Below are 18,309 nucleotides of genomic sequence, written 5' to 3'. Positions count from 1 at the left end.
TTCTCTGTCGGGCAATCCGATGGATGTGTCTGGGTTTGGTGGTTGCCAGGAGAACAGTCGCAAAAATAAAACAGAAAAAAGCCACCTATAATGGCACAAGTAACTTGTGTCATAATGATATCTCCGACTCACTTATCATAGAAGTGTGGATCCATAAACCCGAGAAATGCATACTAAACAATATGGTAGTGTGACAAGAGCATCACCACCCAGAAAAAAGAGGTTACTTAGGAAATCCACGCGGAGTAATATGGGTTCAAAAATTAACAAACAGTACTTTATACTAAATAAATAAGTAATTTATACTTTATACTAAATAAAGTACTGTTTGTTAATTTTTGAACCCATATTACTCCGCGTGGATTTCCTAAGTAACCTCTTTTTTCTGGGTGGTGATGCTCTTGTCACACTACCATATTGTTTAGCCAGGAGAACGGTACTTGCCTGACTGCATTGTGCCAAGTGTAAGGTTTGGTGGAGGGAGAATTATGGTATGGGGGTGTTTTTCAGGGGTTGGGCTTGGCCCCCTAGTTCCTGTGAAGGGAACTCTTAAGGCGACATTTTGGACAATTTCATGCTCCCAACTTTGTGGGAGGAGTTTGGGGATGGCCCCTTCCTGTTCCAACATGACTGCCCACCAGTGCATAAAGCAAGGTCCATAAAGACATGGAGGAGCCAGTTTGGGGTGGAGGAACTTGACTGTCCTGCACAGAGTCCTGACCTCAACCCCATAGAACACCTTTGGGATGAATTAGAGCGGAGACTGCGAGCCAGGCCCCCTCCCCCGACATCAGTGCCCCTCCCCCGACATCAGTGCCCCTCCCCCGACATCAGGCCTCCTCCCCCAACATCAGTGCCTGACCTGACAAATGTGCTTCTGGAAGAATGGTCCAACCTTCCCATAGACACCCTCCTAAACCTTGTGGACGGCCTTCCCAGAAGATTTGAAGCTGTTATAGCTGCAAAGGGCGGGGCCAACTCAATATTGAACCCTACGGACTAAGACTGGGGGGGCCATTAAAGGTCATGTGTGTGGAAAGGGCGGGGCCAACTCAATATTGAACCCTACGGACTAAGACTGGGGGGGCCATTAAAGGTCATGTGCGTGGAAGAGCGGGGCCAAATCAATATTGAACCCTACGGACTAAGAATGAGAGGCCATTAAAGTTTGTGTGTGTGGGAAGGCTGGTGGCCCAATACTTTGGGCAGTATGGTGTCAATCGGCTATGTATGCTGGATGTGCGGAGTGTCTATGTGCTTGTTAGGAGCAGAAGGAAAGGATATTCAAAAGGGGATCAATAGGTGTTCTTATTTTATTGAATAATTTTGTACATACTCTTTTGGACTTGTCATCAGCCGCTGGAATCAAATAAACTAGGACCAGCTGTGCCTTTCACTTTCCTAGTGTCCCACCTCCTGAGGACATTGGGTCAAACTGGGCGTACTCAGCATGTGCCGGGTTATAGGCACCACTACCAGCTCTGCCTTTGGTTTTCCTAGTGTCCATCCTCCTAGAGCAGAGTCTATACCACAGACAAGATGTCGTCTCCTCCAAAGTCCAAGGTCACATTATAAACTGAGAAGCCCCTGAGATGCCTCCACCCCCTTGTCCTGATATCTGAGAGGAGTTTATTGAAGACTGATTGGATACATATTGAACATAAAATAATAATCAGATCAATAATGTCTCTACCTGAGTTCTCAGTGAACTTGAGCTCATCATCTGGTGGTAATGGGTAACTGACCACATCTGCAGGAACATAATAGAAAACCAGAATTCAGTGAGAACGTTGTCTGTGAGGTTCTTCGGATACAACACACGGACAGGAAATCGGCCGGAATATTCTCCTTGTGTTCTGTAATCTCACATTGTATATAATGTGCAGTATGTGGCCGACGAATGGCAGTGTTGTCACAGTGAGCAGTACGGTGACCCAGTAGCAAACACTTCTACCTTGCAATTGCGCGGTCATGCAACACTGTACCCATATGAATTTTTACCATTTTTTTGAGACAGATAAAGCTTTATTTTGGTGGTATTTATTCACCGCTGGGATTTTTTATTTTTTTTGCTATGTAAATGAAAAAGTCCCAAAATTTTGAAAAAAAAGTGTTTTTCTTATAAATTTTTGCAAATAAATATTTCATCATAAATCTCGGCCAAAATTTATTCCGTTATCTTTTTAGTAAAACAAAAAAATAAGCCAAATTAGTTTATAACCAAAAATTATAATTTTTAAACATTTTTTTTACATTTTTGTTTTATTTTGTTATATTATTTATTTTTTAATTTTTTTACATCCTGTCACCCTAGCAGTGTGGGGTCACCATGGTGACACTGTACTACTTGTGGGGGGAGATGAAGATTTTTCTTTTTTTTTTTTTACACTGATTGCTTTTACACCCATAAAGGCTGAACAAGCAATCATTTCTCTCTGTCTGCATTCCTGCAGCCATTGAGAAGTACTGAGTGAGCTGTGATTGGTCACAGCTTGTCACATGGTACAAGCCTGTTGTGAATAGCCCTGTACCATGTGACCTCGGTGACCATTCACAGATTTCACACGTAGTAAGCAATGATGTCACAAGTGACATCTTGCTTACTACTTTGCATGTGATCACTGATTGGCCAATCGGTGATCAGATGATCTGACCTCACACAGAGGTCCCGTCCGACGATCGGTGTTTCACTGTGTCTGGAGGACACAGCGGGCACCGGATTGCGGTGCTGCGCGCTCCCAGGGAGCGCGCACAAGCAGGGTGCGGGGAGGCCGTTCATAAACGTCCACCCGTCCCTGTACTGCCACCGTCTGGCCGGTTTAGTGAAGGCTGATTGGACGCAGACTGATCATAGAGTAACAAATACGAGAGAAATGATGTCTTTACCTGAGGGACCTCCATCGGAATTCTTTATACGCTTCATCCCTGACAGAAAAAAGAATTCAATTACAGCATTGTGGAGAGAGATATCTCATATATAATATATATATATATACCAGGGTGGAGGGGGGGATCACAGAGCTGTACTGGAGGAGAGATCACAGAGCTGCACTGGAGGATGATGGAGGAGAGATCACAGAGCTGTACTGGAGGAGAGATCACAGAGCTGCACTGGAGGATGATGGAGGAGAGATCACAGAGCTGTACTGGAGGATGATGGAGGAGAGATCACAGAGCTGAACTGGAGGATGATGGAAAAGAGATCACAGCGCTGTGCCGGGGGATGATGGAGGAGAGATCACAGAGCTGAACTGGAGGATGATGGACGAGAGATCACAGAGCTGTACTGGAGGATGATGGACATCGAGATCACAGAGTTGTACTGGAGGATGATGGAGGAGAGATCACAGAGCTGTACTGGAGGGTGATGGAGGAGAGATCACAGAGCTGTACTGGAGGGTGATGGAGGAGAGATCACAGAGCTGTACCGGCGGATAATGGAAGAGAAATCACAGAGCTGTACCGGAGGGTGATGGAAGAGATCACAGAGCTGTACTGGAGGATGATGGACAAGAGATCACAGAGCTGTACTGGAGGATGATGGACGAGAGATCACAGAGCTGTACTGGAAGGTGATGGACGAGAGATCACAGAGCTGTACTGGAGGATGATGGACAAGAGATCACAGAGCTGTACTGGAGGATGATGGAAAAGAGATCACAGCGCTGTACTGGAGGATGATGGAAGAGAGATCACAGAGCTGTACTGGAGGATGATGGAGGAGAGATCACAGAGCTGTACTGGAGGATGATGGAGGAGAGATCACAGAGCTGTACTGGAGGGTGATGGAGGAGAGATCACAGAGCTGTACTGGAGGATGATGGACAAGAGATCACAGAGCTGTACTGGAGGGTGATGGAGGAGAGATCACTGAGCTGCACTGGAGGATGATGGAGGAGAGATCACAGAGCTGTACTGGAGGGTGATGGAGGAGAGATCACAGAGCTGTACTGGAGGATGATGGAAGAGAGATCACAGAGCTGTACTGGAGGATGATGGAGGAGAGATCACTGAGCTGCACTGGAGGATGATGGAAGAGAGATCACAGAGCTGTACTGGAGGATGATGGAGGAGAGATCACTGAGCTGTACTGGAGGATGATGGAGGAGAGATCACAGAGCTGTACTGGAGGATGATGGAGGAGAGATCACAGAGCTGTGCTGGGGGATGATGGAGGAGAGATCACAGAGCTGAACTGGAGGATGATGGAAAAGAGATCACAGCGCTGTGCCGGGGGATGATGGAGGAGAGATCACAGAGCTGAACTGGAGGATGATGGACAAGAGATCACAGAGCTGTACTGGAAGATGATGGACATCGAGATCACAGAGCTGCACTGGAGGATGATGGAGGAGAGATCACAGAGCTGAACTGGAGGATGATGGAAAAGAGATCACAGCGCTGTGCCGGGGGATGATGGAGGAGAGATTACAGAGCTGAACTGGAGGATGATGGACGAGAGATCACAGAGCTGTACTGGAGGATGATGGACATCGAGATCACAGAGTTGTACTGGAGGATGATGGAGGAGAGATCACAGAGCTGTACTGGAGGGTGATGGAGGAGAGATCACAGAGCTGTACTGGAGGGTGATGGAGGAGAGATCACAGAGCTGTACCGGCGGATAATGGAAGAGAGATCACAGAGCTGTACCGGAGGGTGATGTAATAGATAACAGAGCTGTACTGGAGGATGATGGAAAAGAGATCACAGCGCTGTACTGGAGGATGATGGAAGAGAGATCACAGAGCTGTACTGGAGGATGATGGAGGAGAGATCACAGAGCTGTACTGGAGGGTGATGGAGGAGAGATCACAGAGCTGTACTGGAGGGTGATGGAAGAGAGATCACAGAGCTGTACTGGGGATGATGGAAGAGAGATCACAGAGCTGTACTGGGGATGATGGAAGAGAGATCACAGAGCTGTACTGGAGGATGATGGAGGAGAGATCACAGAGCTGTACTGGAGGGTGATGGAGGAGAGATCACAGAGCTGTACTGGAGGGTGATGGAAGAGAGATCACAGAGCTGTACTGGAGGATGATGGAAGAGAGATCACAGAGCTGTACTGGAGGATGATGGAAGAGAGATCACAGAGCTGTACTGGAGGATGATAGAGGAGAGATCACAGAGCTGTGCTGGGGGATGATGGAAGAGATATCACAGCGCTGTACTGGAGGATGATGGAAGAGAGATCACAGAGCTGTGCTGGGGGATGATGGAAGAGAGATCACAGAGCTGTACTGGAGGATGATGGAGGAGTGATCACAGAGCTGTACTGGAGGATGATGGAAGAGAGATCACAGAGCTGTGCTGGGGGATGATGGAAGAGATATCACAGCGCTGTACTGGAGGATGATGGAAGAGAGATCACAGAGCTGTGTTGGGGGATGAGGGAAGAGATATCACAGCGCTGTACTGAAGGATGATGGAAGAGAGATCACAGAGCTGTGTTGGGGGATGATGGAAGAGATATCACAGAGCTGTACTGGAGGATGATGGAGGAGTGATCACAGAGCTGTACTGGAGGATGATGGAAGAGAGATCACAGAGCTGTACTGGAGGATGATGGAAGAGAGATCACAGAGCTGTACTGGAGGATGATGGAAGAGAGATCACAGAGCTGTACTGGGGAATGATGGAGGAGAGATCACAGAGGTGTGTTGGGTAGCAGGGGAGGGCCTTGCTCTTCTCCTCTGGTACTGTCATGGCCGCCCCCCTACACACGGCTTACATTGTATTAATTCTCATGGGGTGTAACTCCAGACAAACGTTCTCTGGGTGGAGCAGGAAAGGGGTTTATGGCTGACTGTCCCTGCTGGGTGATTTCCCTCACATTCTCTCCAGGTGACACCGCTTTAATCAGAATCTGATATGGTGTCACACGGACAGGAAGTAATGGGGAGAACACAGACACTTACCTTTAGACATTGCAGCTAAAAGAAAACTTTGGCTAGAGTTCCACTTTAAGTGACGTTTTCAATACAGAATGATGGAAACATTATTATTATTATTATTATTACTACGAGTTTATATAGCGCCAAAGGGTTTGCTCAGCGCTGTACAATAGGGGGGGACATAAAAAGACTTAATAATGGAGCTCCTTACCAGGATAGACCATGGGTGCTGAAAAGAGGAGAAGACACAGAGTTAGGTTTCATCTTCCATTGATACAAGTTACTTTATACAGAGTAACGGGGATGTACCATGTGACCTGAGCCCAACAACCAATCAGAATTCAGCCCACTGTGGTCACATGATAGAAGATATGATTTTTGTCAATGAGCCCTTAGGGTGTTCACTCCTCTGTACAACAAATGAATCCGAGGACCATCTATGTCTGTGGTGGCCAAAGAGGCCCTTGTCCCCATCAACATGGGGGGCAGGAGCTTTCCTGGGGGATTCGCTCCTCACCACCTTCTCTGTCCAGGTTGCATTCTCAGATTAGGGTTCAGTATGGAATGTTTGGAGGGACCTCAAGCCTCTATTTCCTGAAAATCATCTAGACACATTTTGGTGGATCATTTTTTTCCTATTAGTGGGTGTTGGGCACCATGATTGAGGTGGAAGATGTGATGATTGTGGATGTTCATTGTGGGACTCTTTTGAATCAAAGGACTTGTCTAGAACCATGTCTTTGGTTTTATTAGTATGTTATTATTTTGTGATGGATTTCCTGGGGGGGACCTCATTCTTTTGTTGTTTTTTTTTTGCAAGGAGGACCCCCTAAAAACCATTCTGGTCTCAAACTTTGCATTTCTGGAGGCCTCTAAGCAATTTTTTCACTCTTGCCATAGGATGTGCTACAGAAAAAACGGAAATTTACACATAAAAAAGATACATTTTTAATGGCTGGAAAATGACCCCTCCAAGGTCCCCCTGAGTACACAGCAGACCGGGGGGGGCAACTCAGCTCATCCCTAAAAGGGAAGACGGTGAACAGGAATACGTACAGCCAGGTGGTGAGCAGAGTGAGACTTTCACCGACACAACACAATGGAGAAATGTTACTACTCCCGGTACTCAGGATGATGAGGATCAGGATGTTGTCACCACGTGTACCGATACAGATGGACTGACAGCATCAGACAAGCTGGTCTCTGATGTCCAGTCACAACCATCGATGGGAACCGAGAGCATGTGCCCCCCCAGCATCACTCCCCCCGGCACCATTCCCCCCCCCGGCACCGCTCCCCCCCAGCATCGCTCCCCCCGGCACCACTCCCCCCCCAGCATCGCTCCCCCCCAGCATTGCTCCCCCCGGCATCGCTCCCTCCAGCATCGCTCCCCCCCCACATCGCTCCCCCCCCCAGCATCGCTCCCCCCCAGGCTGCCTGTCATAGCATTAACATTTATACCCAAAGAAGCTGCCCCGAGGTTCCTTCTCAACTCTGATGTATCACAAGACAAGGGGGGGGCTGGGAAAAAGAGCGTCCCCAATATTCTGTTGTGCTGGGGACACAATGACCTGGGGAGCAAAATTTTGTACTAGGAGGTGGGATTGGAGAGGGGGAATCTGATGTGGGGAAGATGATTTGTGCTGGAAGGGGGGATTTGGCAGAGGGGCGTCTTGTGCTGGGAGAGGGAGAGAATTTGTGCTGGTAGCGGGGGTTTGGGGGAGAGAAGATTTTTTCTGGGGTGAGGATTTCTGCTAGTAGGAGGAATTGGGGCGGAGAAATTTATGCTGGTGGAGAGATTTGGGGGGGAAAAATTTGTGCAGAGAGTGAGGATTTGGGGGAGAAAAAGATTTTAGCTAGAAGGGTAATTTCAGCATGGGGGGTAATTTTTACATTTTTGTTTAGGAAGAATTTTGGCTTGCAGAGGAAATTTATGTTCAAGGGGTCAGGGGTGCAAGGCAAACAAGGCGTTTGCCTAGGGTGGCATTCTTAATGTGGGCGGCACCGCCCCCTGACAGAAGTCACACACATGCCAGTCGGTGACTGAGAATGGGGAGCAGGTGAGGCACAGCAGTGTGGGCTGCTGAAGGGTGTCCAACTCTCGGTTCCGGATCATTGTCAGAGACAGGCACAGTAGTGAGGACTGCGGGCTGCTGAAGGGTGTCCGACTCTCGTTCACGGATCATTGTCAGAGACAGGCACAGTAGTGGGGACTGCGGGCTGCTGAAGGGCGTCCGACTCTCGTTCACGGATCATTGTCAGAGACAGGCACAGTAGTGGGGACTGCGGGCCGCTGAAGGGCGTCCGACTCTCGTTCCCGGATTATTGTCAGAGACAGGCACAGTAGTGGGGACTGCGGGCTGCTGAAGGGCGTCCGACTCTCGTTCCCGGATCATTGTTAGAGACAGGCACAGTAGTGGGGACTGCGGGCTGCTGAAGGGCGTCCGACTCTCGTTCCCGGATCATTGTCAGAGACAGGCACAGTAGTGAGGACTGCGGGCTGCTGAAGGGCGTCCGACTCTCGTTCCCGGATCATTGTGGACTGCGGGCTGCTGAAGGGTGTCCGACTCTCGTTCCCGGATCATTGTCAGAGACAGGCACAGTAGTGAGGACTGCGGGCTGCTAAAGGGCGTCCGACTCTCGTTCCCGGATTATTGTCAGAGACAGGCACAGTAGTGGGGACTGCGGGCTGCAGAAGGGCGTCCGACTCTCGTTCCCGGATCATTGTGGACTGCGGGCTGCTGAAGGGCGTCCGACTCTCGTTCCCGGATCATTGTGGACTGCGGGCTGCTGAAGGGCGTCCGACTCTCGTTCCCGGATCATTGTGGACTGCGGGCTGCTGAAGGGCGTCCGACTCTTGTTCCCGGATCATTGTCAGAGACAGGCACAGTAGTGGGGACTGCAGGCTGCTGAAGGGCGTCCGACTCTCGTTCCCGGATCATTGTCAGAGACAGGCACAGTAGTGGGGACTGCAGGCTGCTGAAGGGTGTCCGACTCTCGTTCCCGGATCATTGTGGACTGCGGGCTGCTGAAGGGCGTCCGACTCTCATTCCCGGATCATTGTCAGAGACAGGCACAGTATTGAGGACTGCGGGCTGCTGAAGGGCGTCCGACTCTCGTTCCCGGATCATTGTCAGAGACAGGCACAGTATTGAGGACTGCGGGCTGCTGAAGGGCGTCCGACTCTCGTTCCCGGATCATTGTCAGAGACAGGCACAGTAGTGTGGACTGCGGGCTGCTGAAGGGCGTCCGACTCTCGTTTTATTTTTATCAATTTACAAAATGCAAAGTGAGAGAAAAGAAGATGTAATGCAATCAATATTTGGTGTGACCAGCGTGGATTCTTACACTTGCACAAAGTTGGGGATTTTGTAGGATTAGAGTCAGGTGTGTGATTAACCAAATATATCCAGCAGGTGCTAATGATCATCAATCTCATATGTAGGGTGAAATGGTCACTAACTGAAACAGCTGTGTAGGAGGTTCAAAACTGGGTGAGGAACAGCCAAACTCTGCTACTAAGGTGCGTTTGTGGAAGACAGTTCCATGTCACATGTCATACACCATGACAGGACTGAGCACAGCAACGAGGCACAAGGCAGTTCTATTGCATCAGCAAGGTCTTTCACAGGCAAATATTTCAAACCAGAATGGAGTTCAAACATGTTCTGTACAACCTCTTATGAAGAAGCACAAAGAAACGGGCAACGTTTAAGGACCATGAGGGTAACGGTGAGGAGTGTAGACGCAGTGGTGGGGTAACGTTGAGGAGTGTAGACGCAGTGGTGGGGTAACGTTGAGGAGTGTAGACGCAGTGGTGGGGTAATGTTGAGGAGTGTAGAGGCAGTGGTGGGGGAACGTTGAGGAGTGTAGAGGCAGTGGTGGGGTAACGTTGAGGAGTGTAGACGCAGTGGTGGGGTAATGTTGAGGAGTGTAGACGCAGTGGTGGGGTAATGTTGAGGAGTGTAGACGCAGTGGTGGGGGAATGTTGAGGAGTGTAGACGCAGTGGTGGGGGAACGTTGAGGAGTGTAGAGGCAGTGGTGGGGTAACGTTGAGGAGTGTAGACGCAGTGGTTGGGGAATGTTGAGGAGTGTAGACGCAGTGGTGGGGGAATGTTGAGGAGTGTAGACGCAGTGGTGGGGTAATGTTGAGGAGTGTAGATGCAGTGGTGGGGTAATGTTGAGGAGTGTAGATGCAGTGGTGGGGTAATGTTGAGGAGTGTAGATGCAGTGGTGGGGTAATGTTGAGGAGTGTAGATGCAGTGGTGGGGTAATGTTGAGGAGTGTAGATGCAGTGGTGGGGTAATGTTGAGGAGTGTAGACGCAGTGGTGGGGTAATGTTGGAGGAGTGTAGACGCAGTGGTGGGGGAATGTTGAGGAGTGTAGATGCAGTGGTGGGGTAATGTTGAGGAGTGTAGACGCAGTGGTGGGGTAACGTTGAGGAGTGTAGACGCAGTGGTGGGGGAATGTTGAGGAGTGTAGACGCAGTGGTGGGGTAACGTTGAGGAGTGTAGACGCAGTGGTGGGGTAACGTTGAGGAGTGTAGACGCAGTGGTGGGGGAATGTTGAGGAGTGTAGATGCAGTGGTGGGGTAACGTTGAGGAGTGTAGACGCAGTGGTGGGGGAATGTTGAGGAGTGTAGACGCAGTGGTGGGGTAATGTTGAGGAGTGTAGACGCAGTGGTGGGGTAACGTTGAGGAGTGTAGACGCAGTGGTGGGGTAACGTTGAGGAGTGTAGACGCAGTGGTGGGGTAACGTTGAGGAGTGTAGACGCAGTGGTGGGGGAACGTTGAGGAGTGTAGACGCAGTGGTGGGGTAATGTTGAGGAGTGTAGACGCAGTGGTGGGGTAATGTTGAGGAGTGTAGACGCAGTGGTGGGGTAACGTTGAGGAGTGTAGACGCAGTGGTGGGGTAACGTTGAGGAGTGTAGACGCAGTGGTGGGGTAACGTTGAGGAGTGTAGACGCAGTGGTGGGGTAATGTTGAGGAGTGTAGACGCAGTGGTGGGGTAATGTTGAGGAGTGTAGACGCAGTGGTGGGGTAACGTTGAGGAGTGTAGATGCAGTGGTGGGGTAACGTTGAGGAGTGTAGACGCAGTGGTGGGGTAACGTTGAGGAGTGTAGACGCAGTGGTGGGGTAATGTTGAGGAGTGTAGACGCAGTGGTTGGGGAATGTTGAGGAGTGTAGACGCAGTGGTGGGGGAATGTTGAGGAGTGTAGATGCAGTGGTGGGGTAATGTTGAGGAGTGTAGATGCAGTGGTGGGGTAACGTTGAGGAGTGTAGACGCAGTGGTGGGGGAATGTTGAGGAGTGTAGACGCAGTGGTGGGGTAACGTTGAGGAGTGTAGACGCAGTGGTGGGGTAACGTTGAGGAGTGTAGACGCAGTGGTGGGGGAATGTTGAGGAGTGTAGATGCAGTGGTGGGGTAACGTTGAGGAGTGTAGACGCAGTGGTGGGGGAATGTTGAGGAGTGTAGACGCAGTGGTGGGGTAATGTTGAGGAGTGTAGACGCAGTGGTGGGGTAACGTTGAGGAGTGTAGACGCAGTGGTGGGGTAATGTTGGAGGAGTGTAGCCGCAGTGGTGGGGTAACGTTGAGGAGTGTAGACGCAGTGGTGGGGTAACGTTGAGGAGTGTAGACGCAGTGGTGGGGGAACGTTGAGGAGTGTAGACGCAGTGGTGGGGTAACGTTGAGGAGTGTAGACGCAGTGGTGGGGTAATGTTGAGGAGTGTAGACGCAGTGGTGGGGTAACGTTGAGGATTGTAGACGCAGTGGTGGGGTAACGTTGAGGAGTGTAGACGCAGTGGTGGGGTAACGTTGAGGAGTGTAGACGCAGTGGTGGGGTAATGTTGAGGAGTGTAGACGCAGTGGTGGGGTAATGTTGAGGAGTGTAGACGCAGTGGTGGGGTAATGTTGAGGAGTGTAGACGCAGTGGTGGGGGAAGGTTGAGGAGTGTAGACGCAGTGGTGGGGGAATGTTGAGGAGTGTAGACGCAGTGGTGGGGGAATGTTGAGGAGTGTAGACACAGTGGTGGGGTAACGTTGAGGAGTGTAGACGCGGTGGTGGGGTAACGTTGAGGAGTGTAGACGCAGTGGTCAGGTAACATTGAGGAGTGTAGACGCAGTGGTGGGGTAACGTTGAGGAGTGTAGACGCAGTGGTGGGGTAATGTTGAGGAGTGTAGACGCAGTGGTGGGGTAATGTTGAGGAGTGTAGATGCAGTGGTGGGGTAATGTTGAGGAGCGTAGACGCAGTGGTCAGGCAGTGTTGAGGAGTGTAGACGCAGTGGTGGGGTAATGAGGAGTGTAGACGGAGTGGTGGGGTAACGTTGAGGAGTGTAGACGCAGTGGTTGGGTAATGTTGAGGAGTGTAGACGCAGTGGTGGGGGAACGTTGAGGAGTGTAGACGCAGTGGTGGGGTAACGTTGAGGAGTGTAGACGCGGTGGTGGGGTAACGTTGAGGAGTGTAGATGCAGTGGTGGGGGAAGGTTGAGGAGTGTAGACGCAGTGGTGGGGGAATGTTGAGGAGTGTAGACGCAGTGGTGGGGGAATGTTGAGGAGTGTAGACACAGTGGTGGGGTAACGTTGAGGAGTGTAGACGCAGTGGTGGGGTAATGTTGAGGAGTGTAGACGCGGTGGTGGGGTAACGTTGAGGAGTGTAGACGCAGTGGTCAGGTAACATTGAGGAGTGTAGACGCAGTGGTGGGGTAACGTTGAGGAGTGTAGACGCAGTGGTGGGGTAATGTTGAGGAGTGTAGACGCAGTGGTGGGGTAATGTTGAGGAGTGTAGATGCAGTGGTGGGGTAATGTTGAGGAGCGTAGACGCAGTGGTCAGGCAGTGTTGAGGAGTGTAGACGCAGTGGTGGGGTAATGTTGAGGAGTGTAGACGCAGTGGTGGGGTAACGTTGAGGAGTGTAGACGCAGTGGTGGGGTAATGTTGAGGAGTGTAGATGCAGTGGTGGGGTAACGTTGAGGAGTGTAGATGCAGTGGTGGGGTAACGTTGAGGAGTGTAGACGCAGTGGTCAGGCAGTGTTGAGGAGTGTAGACGCAGTGATGGGGGAACGTTGAGGAGTGTAGACGCAGTGGTGGGGGAATGTTGAGGAGTGTAGACGCAGTGGTCAGGCAGTGTTGAGGAGTGTAGATGCAGTGGTCGGGTAATGTTGAGGAGTGTAGACGCAGTGGTTGGGGAATGTTGAGGAGTGTAGACGCAGTGGTGGGGTAATGTTGAGGAGTGTAGACGCAGTGGTGGGGTAACGTTGAGGAGTGTAGAGGCAGTGGTGGGGTAACGTTGAGGAGTGTAGACGCAGTGGTGGGGTAACGTTGAGGAGTGTAGACGCAGTGGTGGGGTAACGTTGAGGAGTGTAGACGCAGTGGTGGGGTAATGAGGAGTGTAGACGCGGTGGTGGGGTAACGTTGAGGAGTGTAGACGCAGTGGTGGGGTAACGTTGAGGAGTGTAGACGCAGTGGTGGGGTAATGTTGAGGAGTGTAGACGCAGTGGTGGGGTAACGTTGAGGAGTGTAGACGCAGTGGTGGGGTAACGTTGAGGAGTGTAGACGCAGTGGTGGGGTAATGTTGAGGAGTGTAGACGCAGTGGTGGGGGTAATGTTGAGGAGTGTAGACGCAGTGGTGGGGTAACGTTGAGGAGTGTAGACGCAGTGGTGGGGTAACGTTGAGGAGTGTAGATGCAGTGGTCAGGGAATGTAGAGGAGTGTAGACGCAGTGGTCAGGGAATGTTGAGGAGTGTAGACGCAGTGGTCAGGGAATGTTGAGGAGTGTAGACGCAGTGGTCAGGGAATGTTGAGGAGTGTAGACGCAGTTGTGGGATAACGTTGAGGAGTGTAGACGCAGTGGTGGGGTAACGTTGAGGAGTGTAGACGCAGTGGTGGGGTAATGTTGAGGAGCGTAGACGCAGTGGTGGGGGAATGTTGAGGAGTGTAGACGCAGTGGTGGGGTAATGTTGAGGAGTGTAGACGCAGTGGTGGGGGAACGTTGAGGAGTGTAGACGCAGTGGTGGGATAACGTTGAGGAGTGTAGACGCAGTGGTGGGGTAACGTTGAGGAGTGTAGACGCAGTGGTGGGGTAACGTTGAGGAGTGTAGACGCAGTGGTGGGGTAACGTTGAGGAGTGTAGACGCAGTGGTGGGGTAACGTTGAGGAGTGTAGACGCAGTGGTGGGGTAATGTTGAGGAGTGTAGACGCAGTGGTGGGGGTAATGTTGAGGAGTGTAGACGCAGTGGTGGGGTAACGTTGAGGAGTGTAGATGCAGTGGTGGGGTAACGTTGAGGAGTGTAGATGCAGTGGTCAGGGAATGTAGAGGAGTGTAGACGCAGTGGTCAGGGAATGTTGAGGAGTGTAGACGCAGTGGTCAGGGAATGTTGAGGAGTGTAGACGCAGTGGTCAGGGAATGTTGAGGAGTGTAGACGCAGTTGTGGGATAACGTTGAGGAGTGTAGACGCAGTGGTGGGGTAACGTTGAGGAGTGTAGACGCAGTGGTGGGGTAATGTTGAGGAGTGTAGACGCAGTGGTGGGGGAATGTTGAGGAGTGTAGACGCAGTGGTGGGGTAATGTTGAGGAGTGTAGACGCAGTGGTGGGGGAACGTTGAGGAGTGTAGACGCAGTGGTGGGGTAACGTTGAGGAGTGTAGACGCAGTGGTGGGGTAATGTTGAGGAGTGTAGAAGCAGTGGTGGGGTAATGTTGAGGAGTGTAGACGCAGTGGTGGGGTAATGTTGGAGGAGTGTAGACGCAGTGGTGGGGTAATGTTGGAGGAGTGTAGACGCAGTGGTGGGGTAACGTTGAGGAGTGTAGACGCAGTGGTGGGGGAATGTTGAGGAGTGTAGACGCAGTGGTGGGGTAATGTTGAGGAGTGTAGACGCAGTGGTGGGGTAATGTTGAGGAGTGTAGACGCAGTGGTCAGGCAGTGTTGAGGAGTGTAGACGCAGTGGTGGGGGAACGTTGAGGAGTGTAGATGCAGTGGTGGGGTAACGTTTAGGAGTGTAGACGCAGTGGTGGGGTAATGTTGAGGAGTGTAGACGCAGTGGTGGGGTAACGTTGAGGAGTGTAGACGCAGTGGTGGGGTAACGTTGAGGAGTGTAGATGCAGTGGTCAGGCAGTGTTGAGGAGTGTAGACGCAGTGGTGGGGTAACGTTGAGGAGTGTAGACGCAGTGGTGGGGTAACGTTGAGGAGTGTAGACGCAGTGGTGGGGTAACGTTGAGGAGTGTAGACGCAGTGGTCAGGCAGTGTTGAGGAGTGTAGACGCAGTGGTGGGGTAACGTTGAGGAGCGTAGACGCAGTGGTGGGGTAACGTTGAGGAGTGTAGACGCAGTGGTGGGGTAATGTTGGAGGAGTGTAGACGCAGTGGTGGGGTAATGTTGAGGAGTGTAGACGCAGTGGTGGGGTAACGTTGAGGAGTGTAGACGCAGTGGTGGGGTAACGTTGAGGAGTGTAGATGCAGTGGTGGGGTAATGTTGAGGAGTGTAGACGCAGTGGTCAGGCAGTGTTGAGGAGTGTAGACGCAGTGGTGGGGTAACGTTGAGGAGTGTAGACGCAGTGGTGGGGTAATGTTGAGGAGTGTAGACGCAGTGGTGGGGTAACGTTGAGGAGTGTAGATGCAGTGGTCAGGGAATGTTGAGGAGTGTAGACGCAGTGGTCAGGGAATGTTGAGGAGTGTAGACGCAGTGGTCAGGGAATGTTGAGGAGTGTAGACGCAGTGGTCAGGGAATGTTGAGGAGTGTAGACGCAGTTGTGGGATAACGTTGAGGAGTGTAGACGCAGTGGTGGGGTAACGTTGAGGAGTGTAGACGCAGTGGTGGGGTAATGTTGAGGAGTGTAGACGCAGTTGTGGGATAACGTTGAGGAGTGTAGACGCAGTGGTGGGGTAACGTTGAGGAGTGTAGACGCAGTGGTGGGGTAATGTTGAGGAGTGTAGACGCAGTGGTGGGGTAATGTTGAGGAGCGTAGATGCAGTGGTGGGGGAATGTTGAGGAGTGTAGACGCAGTGGTGGGGTAATGTTGAGGAGTGTAGACGCAGTGGTGGGGGAACGTTGAGGAGTGTAGACGCAGTGGTGGGGTAACGTTGAGGAGTGTAGACGCAGTGGTGGGGTAATGTTGAGGAGTGTAGAAGCAGTGGTGGGGTAATGTTGAGGAGTGTAGACGCAGTGGTGGGGGAATGTTGAGGAGTGTAGACGCAGTGGTGGGGTAATGTTGAGGAGTGTAGATGCAGTGGTGGGGGAATGTTGAGGAGTGTAGACGCAGTGGTGGGGTAATGTTGAGGAGTGTAGACGCAGTGGTCAGGCAGTGTTGAGGAGTGTAGACGCAGTGGTCAGGCAGTGTTGAGGAGTGTAGACGCAGTGGTGGGGTAATGTTGAGGAGTGTAGACGCAGTGGTGGGGTAACGTTGAGGAGTGTAGACGCAGTGGTGGGGTAACGTTGAGGAGTGTAGATGCAGTGGTGGGGTAATGTTGAGGAGTGTAGACGCAGTGGTCAGGCAGTGTTGAGGAGTGTAGACGCAGTGGTGGGGTAACGTTGAGGAGTGTAGACGCAGTGGTGGGGTAATGTTGAGGAGTGTAGACGCAGTGGTGGGGTAACGTTGAGGAGTGTAGATGCAGTGGTCAGGGAATGTTGAGGAGTGTAGACGCAGTGGTCAGGGAATGTTGAGGAGTGTAGACGCAGTGGTCAGGGAATGTTGAGGAGTGTAGACGCAGTGGTCAGGGAATGTTGAGGAGTGTAGACGCAGTTGTGGGATAACGTTGAGGAGTGTAGACGCAGTGGTGGGGTAACGTTGAGGAGTGTAGACGCAGTGGTGGGGTAATGTTGAGGAGTGTAGACGCAGTTGTGGGATAACGTTGAGGAGTGTAGACGCAGTGGTGGGGTAACGTTGAGGAGTGTAGACGCAGTGGTGGGGTAATGTTGAGGAGTGTAGACGCAGTGGTGGGGTAATGTTGAGGAGCGTAGATGCAGTGGTGGGGGAATGTTGAGGAGTGTAGACGCAGTGGTGGGGTAATGTTGAGGAGTGTAGACGCAGTGGTGGGGGAACGTTGAGGAGTGTAGACGCAGTGGTGGGGTAACGTTGAGGAGTGTAGACGCAGTGGTGGGGTAATGTTGAGGAGTGTAGAAGCAGTGGTGGGGTAATGTTGAGGAGTGTAGACGCAGTGGTGGGGGAATGTTGAGGAGTGTAGACGCAGTGGTGGGGTAATGTTGAGGAGTGTAGATGCAGTGGTGGGGGAATGTTGAGGAGTGTAGACGCAGTGGTGGGGTAATGTTGAGGAGTGTAGACGCAGTGGTCAGGCAGTGTTGAGGAGTGTAGACGCAGTGGTCAGGCAGTGTTGAGGAGTGTAGACGCAGTGGTGGGGTAATGTTGAGGAGTGTAGACGCAGTGGTGGGGTAATGTTGAGGAGTGTAGACGCAGTGGTGGGGTAACGTTGAGGAGTGTAGACGCAGTGGTGGGGGAACGTTGAGGAGTGTAGACGCAGTGGTGGGGGAATGTTGAGGAGTGTAGACGCAGTGGTGGGGGAATGTTGAGGAGTGTAGACGCAGTGGTGGGGGAATGTTGAGGAGTGTAGATGCAGTGGTCAGGCAGTGTTGAGGAGTGTAGACGCAGTGGTCAGGCAGTGTTGAGGAGTGTAGACGCAGTGGTGGGGTAACGTTGAGGAGTGTAGACGCAGTGGTGGGGGAACGTTGAGGAGTGTAGACGCAGTGGTGGGGTAATGTTGAGGAGTGTAGACGCAGTGGTGGGGGAACGTTGAGGAGTGTAGACGCAGTGGTCAGGCAGTGTTGAGGAGTGTAGACGCAGTGGTCAGGCAGTGTTGAGGAGTGTAGACGCAGTGGTCAGGCAGTGTTGAGGAGTGTAGACGCAGTGGTCAGGCAGTGTTGAGGAGTGTAGACGCAGTGGTCAGGCAGTGTTGAGGAGTGTAGACGCAGTGGTGGGGGAATGTTGAGGTATTGAGGATGTGAGAATCCTATTGGATGGGATGATGAGGAACACCAATAGAAATGCAGAGACCATACCAATTATGGAGGGAGCCCCACCTACTGGAGATATCTCCTCCTATCCTGGACTGTGTAGATATAGAAATGTCTGCAATACTTTACTAACCATAACCACCAACTGCCTTTTCATGTTCCGATTTGTTCGATCCGGGAAGAGCTGCAAAGAGAAAATCGTTTAGAATTCACTTCATTCTCAGGATTCATCTTTCCACCCAAACAGAACATTTCTGCATCAAATAGTTCCATAGAAACATAAAAGAGTGACGGCAGATAACAGCCCATCGGTCAGCCAGTCTTCACGTCTTTTACATGTATACACGTTTTTAGGTTTTTTTGGTGATGCGGGGTGGTGCGGGGAGGTGCGGGGTGATGCAGAGTGGTGCGGGGTGGTGCGGGGAGGTGCGGGGTGATGCAGGGTGGTGCGGGGAGGT

At 51.5% G+C, this 18,309-nt stretch overlaps 1 protein-coding gene across 1 annotated transcript in view; it reads right to left on the bottom strand.

Annotated features, from left to right (window-relative positions):
* Nucleotides 1–18,309, bottom strand: part of LOC149434974 (proteinase-activated receptor 1-like) — a 78,372-nt gene that overhangs the window by 12,809 nt on the left and 47,254 nt on the right. Inside the window, exons 4-7 of the mRNA XM_089663151.1 lie at nt 17,985–18,035; nt 6,109–6,126; nt 2,887–2,925; nt 1,694–1,750 (exon numbers count right to left, since the gene is read on the bottom strand). Coding sequence (XP_089519277.1) covers nt 1,694–1,750; nt 2,887–2,925; nt 6,109–6,121 — 109 coding nt within the window. The 5' untranslated portion in view covers nt 6,122–6,126; nt 17,985–18,035. The remainder of the gene's footprint in view (nt 1–1,693; nt 1,751–2,886; nt 2,926–6,108; nt 6,127–17,984; nt 18,036–18,309) is intronic.

Source organism: Staurois parvus, unplaced genomic scaffold (genome assembly GCF_062004578.1).
Source record: "Staurois parvus isolate SC_StPar_1 unplaced genomic scaffold, SC_StPar_1.0 ptg001635l, whole genome shotgun sequence".
NCBI lineage: Eukaryota > Metazoa > Chordata > Amphibia > Anura > Ranidae > Staurois > Staurois parvus.
This window is presented reverse-complemented; position numbering and strand designations above follow the sequence as displayed.